This window comes from Candoia aspera, chromosome 3 (genome assembly GCF_035149785.1).
Source record: "Candoia aspera isolate rCanAsp1 chromosome 3, rCanAsp1.hap2, whole genome shotgun sequence".
Taxonomy (NCBI): domain Eukaryota; kingdom Metazoa; phylum Chordata; class Lepidosauria; order Squamata; family Boidae; genus Candoia; species Candoia aspera.
The window spans coordinates 43,825,180-43,839,829 of NC_086155.1; the positions used below are offsets into that span (position 1 = coordinate 43,825,180).

General features: G+C 38.5%; 1 protein-coding gene across 2 annotated transcripts in view; it reads right to left on the reverse strand.

Moving 5' to 3' along the window:
- The window catches only part of SRGAP2 (SLIT-ROBO Rho GTPase activating protein 2), a 254,313-nt gene that overhangs the window by 41,672 nt on the left and 197,991 nt on the right, over positions 1-14,650 (reverse strand). For both annotated transcript variants that reach the window (XM_063297485.1, XM_063297484.1), the window contains exons 13-15: positions 10,661-10,688; positions 6,634-6,694; positions 809-886 (exon numbers count right to left, since the gene is read on the reverse strand). In XM_063297485.1, coding sequence (XP_063153555.1) covers positions 809-886; positions 6,634-6,694; positions 10,661-10,688 — 167 coding nt within the window. The remainder of the gene's footprint in view (positions 1-808; positions 887-6,633; positions 6,695-10,660; positions 10,689-14,650) is intronic.

A 14,650-nucleotide genomic window follows, 5' to 3' on the forward strand; every position in this document is an offset into this window, starting at 1 on the left:
TGTCATGACCTCGTTGCAAGGCACAAAGAGCCTCACAACGTGGAGCATGATCATTAAGGAAAAGGGGGAAGGAGATAATCTTTCAGGAATTAAACCAAGCACCCAAGGACACCCACACCCATGATCCCATCAACACCTGAAAGGAGGGACGTCAGAGGAGTGAAGATAAGGAGCACATGGTGCCCCGGAGAACTCAACCGTTGCAGGAAGACAAAGAGGACACCGGGGAAAACGCCCACGCAGCCATCAAGGATCCCATCAAGAGGGATCGGGGCATTGAGGGGTGGGGAAGCCCGGGGCAATACAGGAGGGTATAAAAGGGGCACCCCCACCTACCTACCCCGTTCCCGTTTTTCGTTCTGTCAGCTATCATTCCAATAAACCAGAAATCCTTAATACCCATTAAGTGAGTCTGTGTCTTATTGCGAAGCGAGGCTGGCCCTGACAAGCAACCATTGAAACTTTCCCCCCATGAACTTCCTGCTGTAACTATCCCATTTACTTATGAAAATGTCATAACTTAAAGCAATTAAAAGTAAGTTATAAGGCCTTTTAGAAATTCTATACACCTTCAGTCTGAAAAGTTTATATAGTGATGTGACAAGAAGCAGAAACCTAAGGGATTTAGATACCAAAGGTTACTGAGCACTGAGGGAGGGGCAGGGATATGGAAAATATACTCTGCTTACATGAGCAGCATGAGAACCATGGAAAAGAAGGTGTTATCTTCATTTGCAACTTCAGTCTTAGCGTCTCTTAAATCCTGAAGCACAAAAGCAAATGCAGAGGCAAACACAACTGCTCTTACCTCTCTCGAATGCATTTTTTATATCATTCACCTCAACCTGAGATCCAGATACCCTGAATATTCCTTCATGCTGGAGTCCTGGGGAAAAAATAGGAGGCATCCATGAAAACTGAAGTAACTACTATACACAAATGCTTTTGGTAGAGGAAGTTGTGATACAGTCACTTGAAGTCAAAGTGGTGGCATTATTATAGTACTTGATGGGGCACAATTAATGCATTCAATGATTTTGTACCTTAAATAAATGAAATGTCTTCCAAAATAGATTTAGAGAATTGTTACACAGTTGTTGTACAAAATGCTACACATATGTATGTGTATGTATATATATATATGTGTGTGTGCGCGCTTGTGTGTTTATACACAAACACACACACACGTGTCTTCCATAATAAGAATAACTCCACTAAAAAACAGTTTAAATAGTTTTCTTATTCTGAATAAGCCAGGTTATCGCTGCTAACTGAAAGTATCAAGGACATTTTTATAAGAAAGAGTCAACAGAGTCAGTATTCTTGAAACACTGGTTACCCCTCAAAACTTCTTGGTTTCATCGAGTCTTTGTAAAACTTCGTTGTTGTTTATTTGTTCAGTCGCTTCCGACTCTTTGTGACTTCATGAACCAGCCCACGCCAGAGCTTCCTGTCAGTCGTCAACACCCCCAGCTCCCCCAGGAACGAGTCCGTCACCTCTAGAATATCATCCATCCATCTTGCCCTTGGTCGGCCCCTCTTCCTTTTGCCTTCCACTCTCCCTAGCATCAGCATCTTCTCCAGGGTGTCCTGTCTTCTCATTATGTGGCCAAAGTATTTCAGTTTTGCCTTTAATATCATTCCCTCAAGTGAGCAGTCTGGCTTTATTTCCTGGAGGATGGACTGGTTGGATCTTCTTGCAGTCCAAGGCACTCTCAGAATTTTCCTCCAACACCACAGTTCAAAAGCATCAATCTTCCTTCGCTCAGCCTTCCTTATGGTCCAGCTCTCGCAGCCATATGTTACTACAGGGAACACCATTGCTTTAACTATGCGGACCTTTGTTGTCAGTGTGATGTCTCTGCTCTTAACTATTTTATCGAGATTGGTCATTGCTCTTCTCCCAAGGATTAAGCGTCTTCTGATTTCCTGACTGCAGTCAGCATCTGCAGTAATCTTTGCACCTAGAAATACAAAGTCTTTCACTGCTTCTACATTTTCTCCCTCTATTTGCCAGTTATCAATCAGGCTGGTTGCCATAATCTTGGTTTTTTTGAGGTTTAGCTGCAAGCCAGCTTTTGCACTTTCTTCTTTCACCTTCATCATAAGGCTCTTCAGTTCCTCTTCGCTTTCAGCCATCAAAGTGGTATCATCTGCATATCTGAGATTGTTAATGTTTCTTCCAGCAATTTTAACTCCAGCCTTGGATTCCTCAAGCCCAGCATGTCGCATGATGTGTTCTGCGTACAAGTTGAATAGGTAGGGTGAGAGTATACAGCCCTGCCGTACTCCTTTCCCAATCTGAAACCAGTCCGTTGTTCCGTGGTCTGTTCTTATGTTGCTACTTGGTTGTTATACAGATTCTTCAGGAGGCAGACAAGATGACTTGGTATCCCCATACCACTAAGAACTTGCCACAATTTGTTATGGTCCACACAGTCAAAGGCTTTAGAATAGTCAATAAAACAGAAATAGATGTTTTTCTGAAACTCCCTGGCTTTTTCCATTATCCAGCGGATATTGGCAATTTGGTCCCTAGTTCCTCTGCCTTTTCTAAACCCAGCTTGTACATCTGGCAATTCTCGATCCATGAATCGCTGAAGTCTACCTTACAGGATCTTGAGCATTACCTTACTGGCATGTGAAATGAGTGCCACTGTTCCATAGTTTGAACATTCTTTAGTGTTTCCCTTTTTGGGTATGGGGATATAAGTTGATTTTTTCCAGTCTGATGGCCATTCTTGTGTTTTCCAAATTTGCTGGCATATAGCATGCATTACCTTGACAGCATCATCTTGCAAGATTTTGAACAGTTCAGATGGGATGCCGTCGTCTCCTGCTGCCTTGTTATTAGCAATGCTTCTTAAGGCCCATTCAACCACATTCTTCAGGATGTCTGGCTCTAGCTCACTGACCACACCATCAAAGCTATCCCCGATATTGTTATCCTTCCTATACAGGTCTTCTGTATATTCTTGCCACCTTTTCTTGATCTCTTCTTCTTCTGTTAGGTCCTTGCCATCTTTGTTTTTGATCATACCCATTTTTGCCTGGAATTTACCTCCAATGTTTCTAATTTTCTGGAAGAGATCTCTTGTCCTTCCTATTCTCTTCTCTTCTTCCACCTCTGCACATTGCTTGTTTAAAAATAATTCCTTATCTCTTCTGGGTAACCTCTGGAATGTTGCATTTAATTGGGCATATCTCCCCCTATCACTGTTGCCTTTTGCTTTCCTTCTTTCTTGGGCTACTTCTAGTGTCTCAGCAGACAGCCATTTTGCCTTCTTGGTTTTCTCCTTCTTTGGGATGTATTTTGTTGCCGCCTCCTGAACAATGTTGCGAACCTCTGTCCAGAGTTCTTCTGGGACCCTATCTACTAAGTCCAGTCCCTTCAATCGATTCTTCACCTCCACTGCATATTCCTTAGGAATATTAGTGAGCTCATATCTAGCTGATCTGTGGGTCTTCCCTAATCTCTTTAGTCTGATCCTAAATTGTGCAATAAGAAGTTCGTTATCTGAACCACAGTCAGCTCCAGGTCTTGTTTTTACCGACTGTGTAGATGTCTGCCACCTTTGGCTGCAAAGGATGTAGTCAATCTGATTTCGGTGTTGTCCATCTGGTGAAGTCCACGTATAAAGCTGTCTCTTAAGTTGCTGGAAGAGTTAAGCAGAGTGAGTTGTCTTGGCAAAATTCTATCAGCCTATGTCCTGCTTCGTTTTGTTCTCCCAGGCCATGCTTACCTGTAATTCCAGGTGTCATTTGACTGCCCACCTTAGCATTCCAGTCTCCTGTGATGAAAATAACATCTCTTTTAGGCGTGTTGTCCAGTAGGTGCTGCAGATCCTCATAGAACTGCTCTACTCCAGCTTCTTCAGCATCTGTGGTTGGGGCGTATATTTGGATCACTGTGATGTTAGATGGCTTGCCCTGAATTCAAATTGAGATCATTCTATCGTTTTTTGGATTGTATCCAAGCACTGCTTTAGCCACTTTACTATTAATTATGAAGGCTACTCCATTTCTTTTGTGGTCCTCTTGTCCACAGTAGTAGATCTGGTGGTCATTTGATGTGAAGTGGCCCATTCCAGTCCATTTCAGTTCACTGACGCCCAAAAAGTCGATCTTTAATCTTGACATCTCACCAATAACCACATCCAATTTGCCCTGGCTCATAGATCTTACATTCCAGGTCCCAGTGGTGTGTTGATCCTTAGAACATCGGATTCGCCGTTCACCACCAGCACCGTCGGCCGCTAGCCGTCCTTTCGGCTTTGAGCTAGCTGTGTCATCACGTCTGGGGCTAGTTGAACTCATCCTCTGTTCCTCCCCAGTAGCATTTTGACCATCTTCCGACCTGGGGGTCTCATCTTCCGATGGTATACCAACATATCTCTGGTTGTACTGATCCATTTAGTTTTCACGGCAAGAATACTGGGGTGGGTTGCCATTACCTTCCCCAGGGATCGCATTTAGTCTGACCTCTCTGTCATGACCTTCCCGTCTTGGGTGGCCCTTCATGGTTTAGCTCATGGCATCATTGAGGTGCTCAAGCTCCAGCACCACGACAAGGTAACAATCCTTTGCTGAAGTTGTACAACTTACTATGCAATTTAAGGGATGAAGATTCATAGCTGTGCAAATCAAGTATAATAAGGCCACACACTGAATAATTTTCAATCACTTCTAAACTTGAAACGATTGAGACATCTTTTTTTACATCTACCAAGTCATAGTGAGGAATAAATATAATCCAAAAACATTCTTAGGAGCTTATGATTCCTATGCCTGTTACAAACAGTGTGGGTCCTCAAGATGTAGCACCTCTCTCTACACCTGCCTCAGTTTGCAGATCTGCCAAAGAGACTGTCATCTGTATCTGATTATGAGAACTTGCACATTACATGTAGACACAAGGTAAACAATCTAGTTCGCTGATTGTGGTGTGTCTTCTATGTGGAGGTCAAGCTTGTACCAATGTTTATTTCGTTATGGTGCCAAGAGAAAATCTGGCTATTCATCTAAGTTTTGAGTTCTCTGTGACAGTCTAGTCTCTATTGTTTTTTTAATCACAATTGCTTTTCTTGTTTGCTTTCTTTTTTTTTATCAATTGAATCCTGTCTGGAGATCTATTATTATAAGGTGGATTTTAAGATAAATATCTTAATATTTAAACAAATAACAAATTAGAGTTTGATGCTCAGTTGTATATGGGATATTGATCTAATTTGTAGTGCACAGAATATGATTAAATTATTATGCAAATTACAAAATATTGCTTGGATTTAGTATTCTATCCCTGGTGGAGGCTTTCTGGCTATATTAACCAGGAGACACTTGAAAAGAAGGTAAGTAAGTCAAATCTTCTTTCAAAGCAGCAGTTTGCATATATACAATCCACAATTTCTAGAGGCTGCAATACATGGTATATTATTCGGTCTATTATACATGATTGAAATCTAAAATCTTTGTTTTTTAATGAAAGAATCCTTTGATACAAAATAGAGAGCCTCTATTAATAGAATGAAAACTCTGGACATAGAAAAATCTGTCTCCCATGAAAAGATTTCTGTAATAGAAGTCATATCACAATTATTTAATTATTTCTAAACTGCTGCTTGAAATGACTTTAGAGAAAATTGGTTATTTGTTATCTAAGGGCAAAACGTCTTCTGTGGATATAGTGGTATGCTTGCATTGGCTGTAAGTAGATTAGGCCAAAAATCTCTACAGTAAAATGTATTGCTTTGATCCGAGGCCATTTATTTTAACATTGTATTATCTCTGAATTTATTATATTTCTCTTTTCTTCCACTGTTTTTCAATTATGTGAAAGGATACCTTATTTCCTGTGAATTAGTGTTTGTTCCATGCATCATTTAACTTGTGACAGCCTACAGATTTAAACAAACAGTCCTTTATTATGTAGATAAATGCATACTTCTCACTCTGATTAGAGCAAGAATTCAGCAATGCGTGGGTTGTGCCTGATGAAACTTCAGAACTGGAAGGAGCCTCCTATATGTCATTTAGTAGCAAAGGGGCTTTTCTGTCACAGTAACTTATTACCTCCTGATTACTACAAATTACTTTACATTATTTTACAGAAGAACGTCCAAAATTTCCTTGATGCAAAATTCAGATATATTGCCAAAATACATCCTAATAAAGCATGTTTCTTTGCTTATTTGTCTGATCTTTTTTACTGTGTTCCTCCACTGTAGGTGGCTAGCAGAATCATATAAAAACAAAGACAAGCTGATTAATATGCTGCATAACAGAAAAGAGCAGATATCAAAAAAGCCAAGAATAACCACTAGCTGACATGCTCAAATGCCTGTCTAAACAGGAACATTTTTATCTGCCGATAAAAGGCTGAAGAAGGGAAAGGCCCAGGCATAGCCACTGCAAACTGCTTTTCTGAGCTGCATTTGGCAGGGACGTAAGTCAAAACAATCCCAAAACGTAACAGAGGGAGTCATGAATAAAGAAAGTGATAGCACAGCACAGTTTCTCTTCCAGACACTTGTTTCAAAATACCTTAAAATGGCTGTCACTTGGACAATCCCCAACAATATACTATTCAGAATAAAAAGCAAAACCCTGTTGTTTTTTTTTCCTCTTCATACTTACCATGTCTGCTAATGAATCGTATACAGCTCTCTACTATCAAAGGAATTGCTTGGCTGGAATCCTGAACCACAAAATGGAGAAAATGTGATGAAGAGAATTTGTCACAGCTTAAAACAAACAAACAAAAAAAACTATGCAGATCTGAACTTCATATACTTTGAAATAGTTTACAAAGGGACAACTACTTCCAAACATAAGATTCCTACACAGTAGGCATTGTGCAAAAGTTATTATTCAATAAATACACATACTGGGGAGCTGGGAATAGACACAGTATTTACATATGGTTAATGCTGGCTTTGGATTATTAACATCCAAAAGAAGAATACGTTATAGGGAAAAAAATACCAATATATTACTAAGTGAAATCAAGGCAGAATTTTAAGTTTTTTTTCTTAAGGAATGTTTTGTGATATTAACCATCAGGATATTTAAATATGTTATTTATATTTCAGCATATAGTCAGACACAGGCTAAATTTATTCTTGCTGCAACTATACTTAAGATAATTAATATGTTATGAAATGAATAACTAGGCCAGCCTAGAGATGAGAACAAAAATGATCTGAAAAGAAATACGAATTCTGAGGCTTTTAAATATATAAGTTACAGCATTCATCATATACACACATTCATATATGTACACACACACATAGACACACACACACCACTTTAGGGATCCTATCAATTACCATGATACTGAATGGAATACAGGGGTAGTTTCTGTCAAGAGAGCAGAAGGAAAAGAAAGAAGTGGATTTCACTCTCCTTAGCTGATACTTTATGTGAGAAACTAAAACAAATTCAGCCTGCAAGAATGCTAGCTTTGAGGACAAAGCCTTTTGTCAGCCTTGCAGGGTAAATCAAATAGGAATCACAACCAGATGAGCTAATTCTACTATATTGTAAAGCTACATTGACAGAATCTTGCAAGTATGAAAGTACAATTCTCACCCACCCCCCATCTCCTTTACAGTCCAAGAAACTAGGGAGGGTTTCTTCTGAGCCTCTTGCACCTCCCACTATCTAGCTGTGGGCTATGCTGTCTCTTATCTGACCATTCCCTTGGCAGCATCTCTTTGCCCAATCTCCCAAAGTCTTTCCCACATATGATCACACCTATTGCTTTTACAGATCTGATGTCATCAACAGAGGAAAGATGATTCTCAATGGCTGCTTCTCTGTTTCCATTCCGTAAGCTGCTTTTCTCTGACACTAGAGGAAATAGTGTCCCTATCTTGGGACGCAGCTTCCATCAAAAGTGGTACTGGAAGACAACGCAATCCACTCTCAACATCTACAATATTGTCTCTGTTACCCTATGCTTTTCTCAAACTGAAGGATATTTTGCTACTTTAAAATAAATTGCCAGTTCTGTCATTAGTGACAGAGACACAGAATTGCTTATGTTAATATTACAGAACTGACTGCAGAATTAAAAAAGATTACTTTCTGGCCAAATTAAATGAAGATTTCTGTATGCTTTACTGTAAGTTAATAATTGGAAGACAACAAATACAAGTGAAGCCTCAAATCAAAGTAGTTCTTGAAAGGAAAAAAAAAGAAACCTCAGTTTCTCACTGTACCCTGACCATATGTTATAGCTTCTAGGGCTTTACAAAGCATGCCGAGAGGTCTTTTGCAAAGCATGCCTGCATGCAGCATTAAAGCTGTTCCTCCTCTGGAAGGATCAGCATTGCTGCCTTGAATATTGCCCTTAGTGGTTTGTGGGTGTGCATGCATGTGCAGATAACACTTCTGCTGCGACCATCAATGAAGCAAAGCAGCTGGGTATGTACACACATGGACAAAGAACCTGAACAGCCTGCTTTAACCCTTCAGAGGGAGAATACTTGCTTAGGCTAATAAGCTTTGTAAACTAGCTCTTCTGAATACTCTGTAGAACCTAGTAGCTTTTCCATTATTGATTTAAAAATTAGCATGCCATAGGTCATCTGATAGGGACAAAAATACACTGGAATTTCTCTTATTGCTGCAGCACATCTCTCTCCCCCCCCACACATACGTGTATGTACGTGTGTGTGTGTATACTGTGTGTGCTTGTGTGTGTGTGTGTGTATGTATGCTATATATATATATATATAGAGAGAGAGAGAGAGAGAGAGTCCTACCTAATATATCAGAAAATAATGCAAGAGGTGCTGCCAGTAGTACTGAAACATACAATTACACTGAAATGGAGCAGTAAGGTGAGAGCTATAACGGCGAACCTAAGTGGGAGAGAACAAACTGCTCAGGTGGGTTCCAGCCATTAGAGGGCAACAGCTTCAAGCTCATAGCTTCCAAGCAGGAAGAGATAAGAGAACAGTGTGTATGGACACATTCACAGATACAGAGAGGGATGTGGTCTTTTTGTTCTGGGCAAATGAAAAACAATTCAACTATAGCATAAGGTCCCCAATAGATAAATGACAGCTTCAAATGAAGTTCAGCAAAAGCCAGCCTCAAGATGAATCAACCTCAAAATGAATCAAAACGAATCAATGAATATCTGCAGGGGCCTTTAATTTGCCTGAGTACCCACCTCCTTCTAGGTTTTCTAAGTTTCAACGTTATATGTACAGCAACAACTGAACACAGGGTGGCCCTTTTCACATGCTATGCAATCCAGCTGATTATATTACCTCAAACCGGCAATTCACTCTATACGCTCCCTGGTCTTCTGAAAGGTAACTGATCTTCATTCACAAATGCATGGCCACCAATACGGTTTGGAGAACAGGAGGGGGCAGGGAAAATGGTATAAAATACAGATTCTGAGCTATTCTCCAACAAATGATATTGGTGATCCTGGTGAAACCTGATCTCAAAACAGGTTTCCAATATTGTGGCTAATAATTCATTAAGTGAGATAAATTTTAACATAGGGTAAGCACCAGATGACTTCTCAGGAATCTGGTATCGGGCTGTGCCTCCCCACTTCCAAATGTCATTCCCCAGGCATTATCAGAAGAGACTAAGTCCCTTATAACAATACAAATGACCCTTTTACCTTCCACATAGTAGCTTTTCAGTTTATAAATATTAGAGAAGGGACTATTGATCTACAAACTGCACTGGATGTTTCTGACTGCAAGGTATAAATGCTTTAAATAAATGAGTAATATAAAGACTCAACTGATTACTATATATTCTGATACTATCACACATTAAAATAAACTTGGCTTTGCTTTTTCTTCAGCTTAATCTCCTATTAAACACTTGTACATTTATATATTATGATTATATATCCCTCTTTTAAGTACTGCACTCATCCACTATCTTGGTTTGACTCAGTTATTTTAAACAGTCCTCTTACTTTCTACTATAAAATCACAGAATCATAAAGCTGGAAGGTACTATAGAGACTATCTAGTCCAGCCCCTGCACTGGACTATCTAGTCCAGCCCCTGCAGGAGCAACTAAAGCTTCTGTTTCAAGACCTCTAGTAAAGAAGAACTTGCCATATCATATGGCAGCCTGTTCCACTGGCTGACAGTTCAGACAGTCAGCAAGTGCTGAAACTCTTTTCTTCTAGTTTCAACCTAATGGTTTTGGACCTACCCTCCATGGCAATGGAGAATAAATCATCTTCCGTGTGACAACCCTTCAGATATTTGAAGACTGCTTTCATATCTCCTCTTAGTTGTCCTTCTTATAAGATCCTTGTCCTATAAGATCCTATTCCTTATAGGGCTTGGCTTCTAGATCCTTCACCATCTTGGTTGCCCTCTGCTGAACTTACTTCAATTTGTTACTATTCTTTTAGAGACACGATGCCCAGACCCAGACACAATATTCCATATGGGGTCTGACCAAGGCAAAATAGAATTACTTATTAACAATTACTTTCCATGATATGGACTCTATGCTCCTGTTAAAGCATCCCGTAATAGCATTTGCCTTTTAAGCAACTGCATCATATTGCTGCTAAAAATCCCAGAGTCCAGAAACTAGTGACAGCAACAGTATGTTCAATGACATCTGACAACTATAGAATTATTTGTGATTTAAATATCTTTCTTACCTGCTTTCTTATGGTAGAACTGCGTCTGCTGTTGGTCCAAGAATTCACATGAACCATTATCAACAGATGAGGGAGAACAGGAAGACAAAGCAAAAGCATATACCAAATTAATAATTTACAATCAAAATATCAGTTTATTTGATATATAAATGGTTCTTCAGTGAGTGGAGGTAGAGAAGAGTCAGAGACAGGAAATATTTCCATTAATTTACTTCCAATTTTTAAAAATATTAGGTAATCTAAAATAAAAAAGTACCGTAATGGTCAAACAGGCACAGCAGAGCTTACTGCTAGCAGAAAGCTATACTTAACCTTTTACTTCCAATCTTAGAGAACATCACTATAAAGCCCCTTCATTCTGTAATGTCATTTAGAAATTATTTAAAGCAGCACCATACTAAGGAAGGTGTGTTCTGCTGGGTAATTTACAGCCACAAGGGAGAGGAAAATTCAATTTTTTTCTCTGAGACTAATTCAAACTTATTAATGACTCTTTACTAAAACATGTCTTCAATAAACCAAATGTAACAGGATTGAAACGACAAAGTCACGATTACAAACTGTCTCATAAATACTTCTGTGATTCTTACATATTACTAGGAGATTCAAAAAGAGTAGAATGGCCATTAAAACATTTGTTTAGGTGTCCTCGTGTGGAACAACCTGTCATTCATTTTAAATATACCTGCATACCACCTTATCTGCTGAGAATGTCACTTGAGGCAGAGGATTAATGGATTTCTCTGATCACAGTTTTCAATGACCAAGGACTGTAGAGATATTAGAAGTCAGAAGATTTATGCTGTGTATCTATGGTGGCAGCTAACGTAATGGTATTTCTCAGGAGTCCTTAAGACTCATAGAAGTTTAGTTTGTCTTCATAATCTATCTATTTAAGGATCCAAGAACTTAAATTCAATCATTTGGATGGCTCTCCTGAGGACCTGTGGAACTACACCTTGAACTTATGTGACTGAAATCCTTCCTATGGGAAAGCAGAGTTGTCTCTAGACTGGCTTATGACTTGTAAAATAACTCCGAAGGAAACTGGAATACATGACACAGTGACTCCATAAACATTTTTGGAAGAGATAGCACTTAGTACTGGTATTTGTTTGTTGTATGTAGAAAGTCTAATTTCAAATTCTAACATTTCCAGGTAAACTATCACAGACAGAAAGACCGGAAAAAAAAAAAAGTGATCTTAAAATATGGAGAGGCACTACTAGTTGAAAGAAACACCTCGGGACAATATGGACCATTAGTCTGACAAAGAATAAGGTAGTTTTCCATTTCCATTTCCTGTTTGTTTACTGCTCTGGTGTCCTTTCAACCTTAGGATATAAGTACAATGCACACATTTTAAAATCTTACATATACACAGCCAATTTTCTTACTCTGACAACAGATGCATATAGCTAACAATAAATAGTTAACCTAATATTAGTTCCTAAAATCAGTGGTGAATGACACTGGAAAATGATTAATCTTAATTACTACCTATATGCATATACTATTATATGCTTATTTGCAACTACAATGGACACATAGATTTCAATGTAGTGCCCAGTTGTTTTCCTTGAAGTTTACTTAGAACCCCAGGGGTTATGTTCACCCTTCCCTATTATCCATTAACTGAAAGCAACAGTTAATGGATGCTGCTTCCCTGCTGTTTATGCTGTTAGATAAACTATAATTTTGATAAAGAAGATTGGCAGGGATGGGCAAGAGGATAAGGATTAAACCTTGTCTCCTTCTCAGTCTCCTCTTTGAGACTTCTATGGAGAGTGTCACTAGGATGTGAGATAACATAAATGACAGAGTTTATATACTATGATTGGCCATAATGTGATTGATTTGCTTTGGTCTTAACATCCTGTATGAACCTGGCTATTATGAGTTGGCAAAAAAACTATGCTTTAAAAATCATGGTTTAGTGGAAGGTGGGAACTTGGCCAGAATAAGAATATTCAAGCAGAAGTCTTTCCAAACCCTCCTTAAAATGAAACAAAAAGAAGCATTTTCCCCATAGCTGTGCACCATGGGCAAAAGGCAACACCCACCAAGGACTAGTAGTCAAGAGACTTTGTCTCAAACAGAGAATGTAAACAGATTCTCTTAAGATGTCAACAAACCCACCATACAACTTTGTCTTAGATCAGGAGAACTTGAAATGATAAGTATGGGGTATAGTGCCAATGTACTGGTGAGATAATGTTTTCTTGATATGAGCCATCAGCTTGCCATTCATTTGTCATCTTACTCATTGTTCCTTGATCCTACAATTAAAATCTGACTTCAGCTGCCCATATGCAACTCAGTTTGAAAGCAATGGAAGGTTCTACCTGTGATAGGTCAAACTGGCGAACATGTTGTTTACAGTGTTGTTTCATTGTATGGCTTTATTACTTTATGAGTGTAATCCACCTAGAATCATGAGGGGATGGCATACCAATGGCTGCAACAATCAATAAATAATAAGAACAAAAAAGGAGCATCCCATTTTATCCTTTTTGGGAGCTTCGTGTCAGCTCTAATAGCCTTCCCCCTGCTTTTGCTTCCAATTTAGTTATTCTTGTTCTGACAAATGAATTGCTGGAAATAAGAGTTACTAAAAAAAAATCCCTTAGATAATTCAACTCCTTGCCAAAACAGATGGATGATGAATTTGAAAGGAAAGCAACCTCATTTGTGCTTAAGAATAATACTTTTCATTTTGCGGCATTTAAAAAAAAATAAAGACAAGAATCAAGAAAGAATCCAGGTGTCTTCTCTGTTGTTCTTCTGTATTATGCTGTTTTTCAATGTGTTTTTTTCCTTTTTTCCTATTGTTCTTTGTTTTTAAATGTTTTAATGATTGTAAGTCACCCAGAGTTGCTGGGAGTTGGGTAGCATATAAATTTAATAAAATTATTATTATTAATACACTGCAAGGATTGGAATAATAATAGTAATAGTAATATTAATTATTACTATTAATAATAATTAAATGATAATGATGGTGATGCAGGTTCCTCTCACGGGTTTTAAAATTTTGGCCTAAATACTACTATAACTATATAAATACAATACTATATAAAAGTGACCGAGAGTCGGACACAACTGAACAGATAGACCAGACCACTACTGTAACATTTAATACTGCTCCACAATGAATTGTATTTCATTACTGCAAGTGTCAGTTCCCAGTTAGGAACTATCACCTGGGCTTGACTTTTTATTTTATTTATTTACTTGATTTGTATCCTGTCTTTCTTTCCATAGGGCTATGCAAATCAAAGTAATTATTCCAGTTACAGAAGAGTTAAGCTCCTTTTCTTAAAAAGACAAACATGCACCATATCTACATACATTTTGGCTTCTAGGCCAACGAAGAATGGCAATTTGAAGATTTCTAACATTCCACAGAAGACCTATCAAAAGTCATTTTTTTCAATTATTATTTCCACATCTGCAGTGACATTTATGATAGAATGATTGATGCCGGGCCCAGTTATAACAAAACGTTTATTCTCTTCACTGATTTAATCCAATTCTCTGTCAGACCAGATGGGGTCAGTGGGGCAAAATGGAAGAAAACCTCTGCATGATTGATCTCTCCCCTCCCCTGTTAGGCAATCAAAAGCACTTCAAGAATTTCTTTCAGGGCTTTTTATTCTACTGGATAGGGATGAATCTAGCAGAGCACAGTGCTACCCTGAGAAAATCAGGAGAGTTACGATACATTGGCTAAGTAGTAAAATCATTAGCTGCGTTCACAATGAGCTAAGCCAGAATCAAACCAACCAACCATTATAGTTTATAAGATTTATGGCTCAGCATGATGTGAGAACTCAGTTAGTTAAACAAAATGCAGCACAATAAAATGTATTAACTCTGAATCTCTTTTTCTTTCTCTCTCAAGTGCATTTAGTAGTTGGAACATGATGACAGGCTTAACACAGGGCAGTTCCAAGTTAAGTTTTGCTTTTCATTTAATTTGGAATTCTG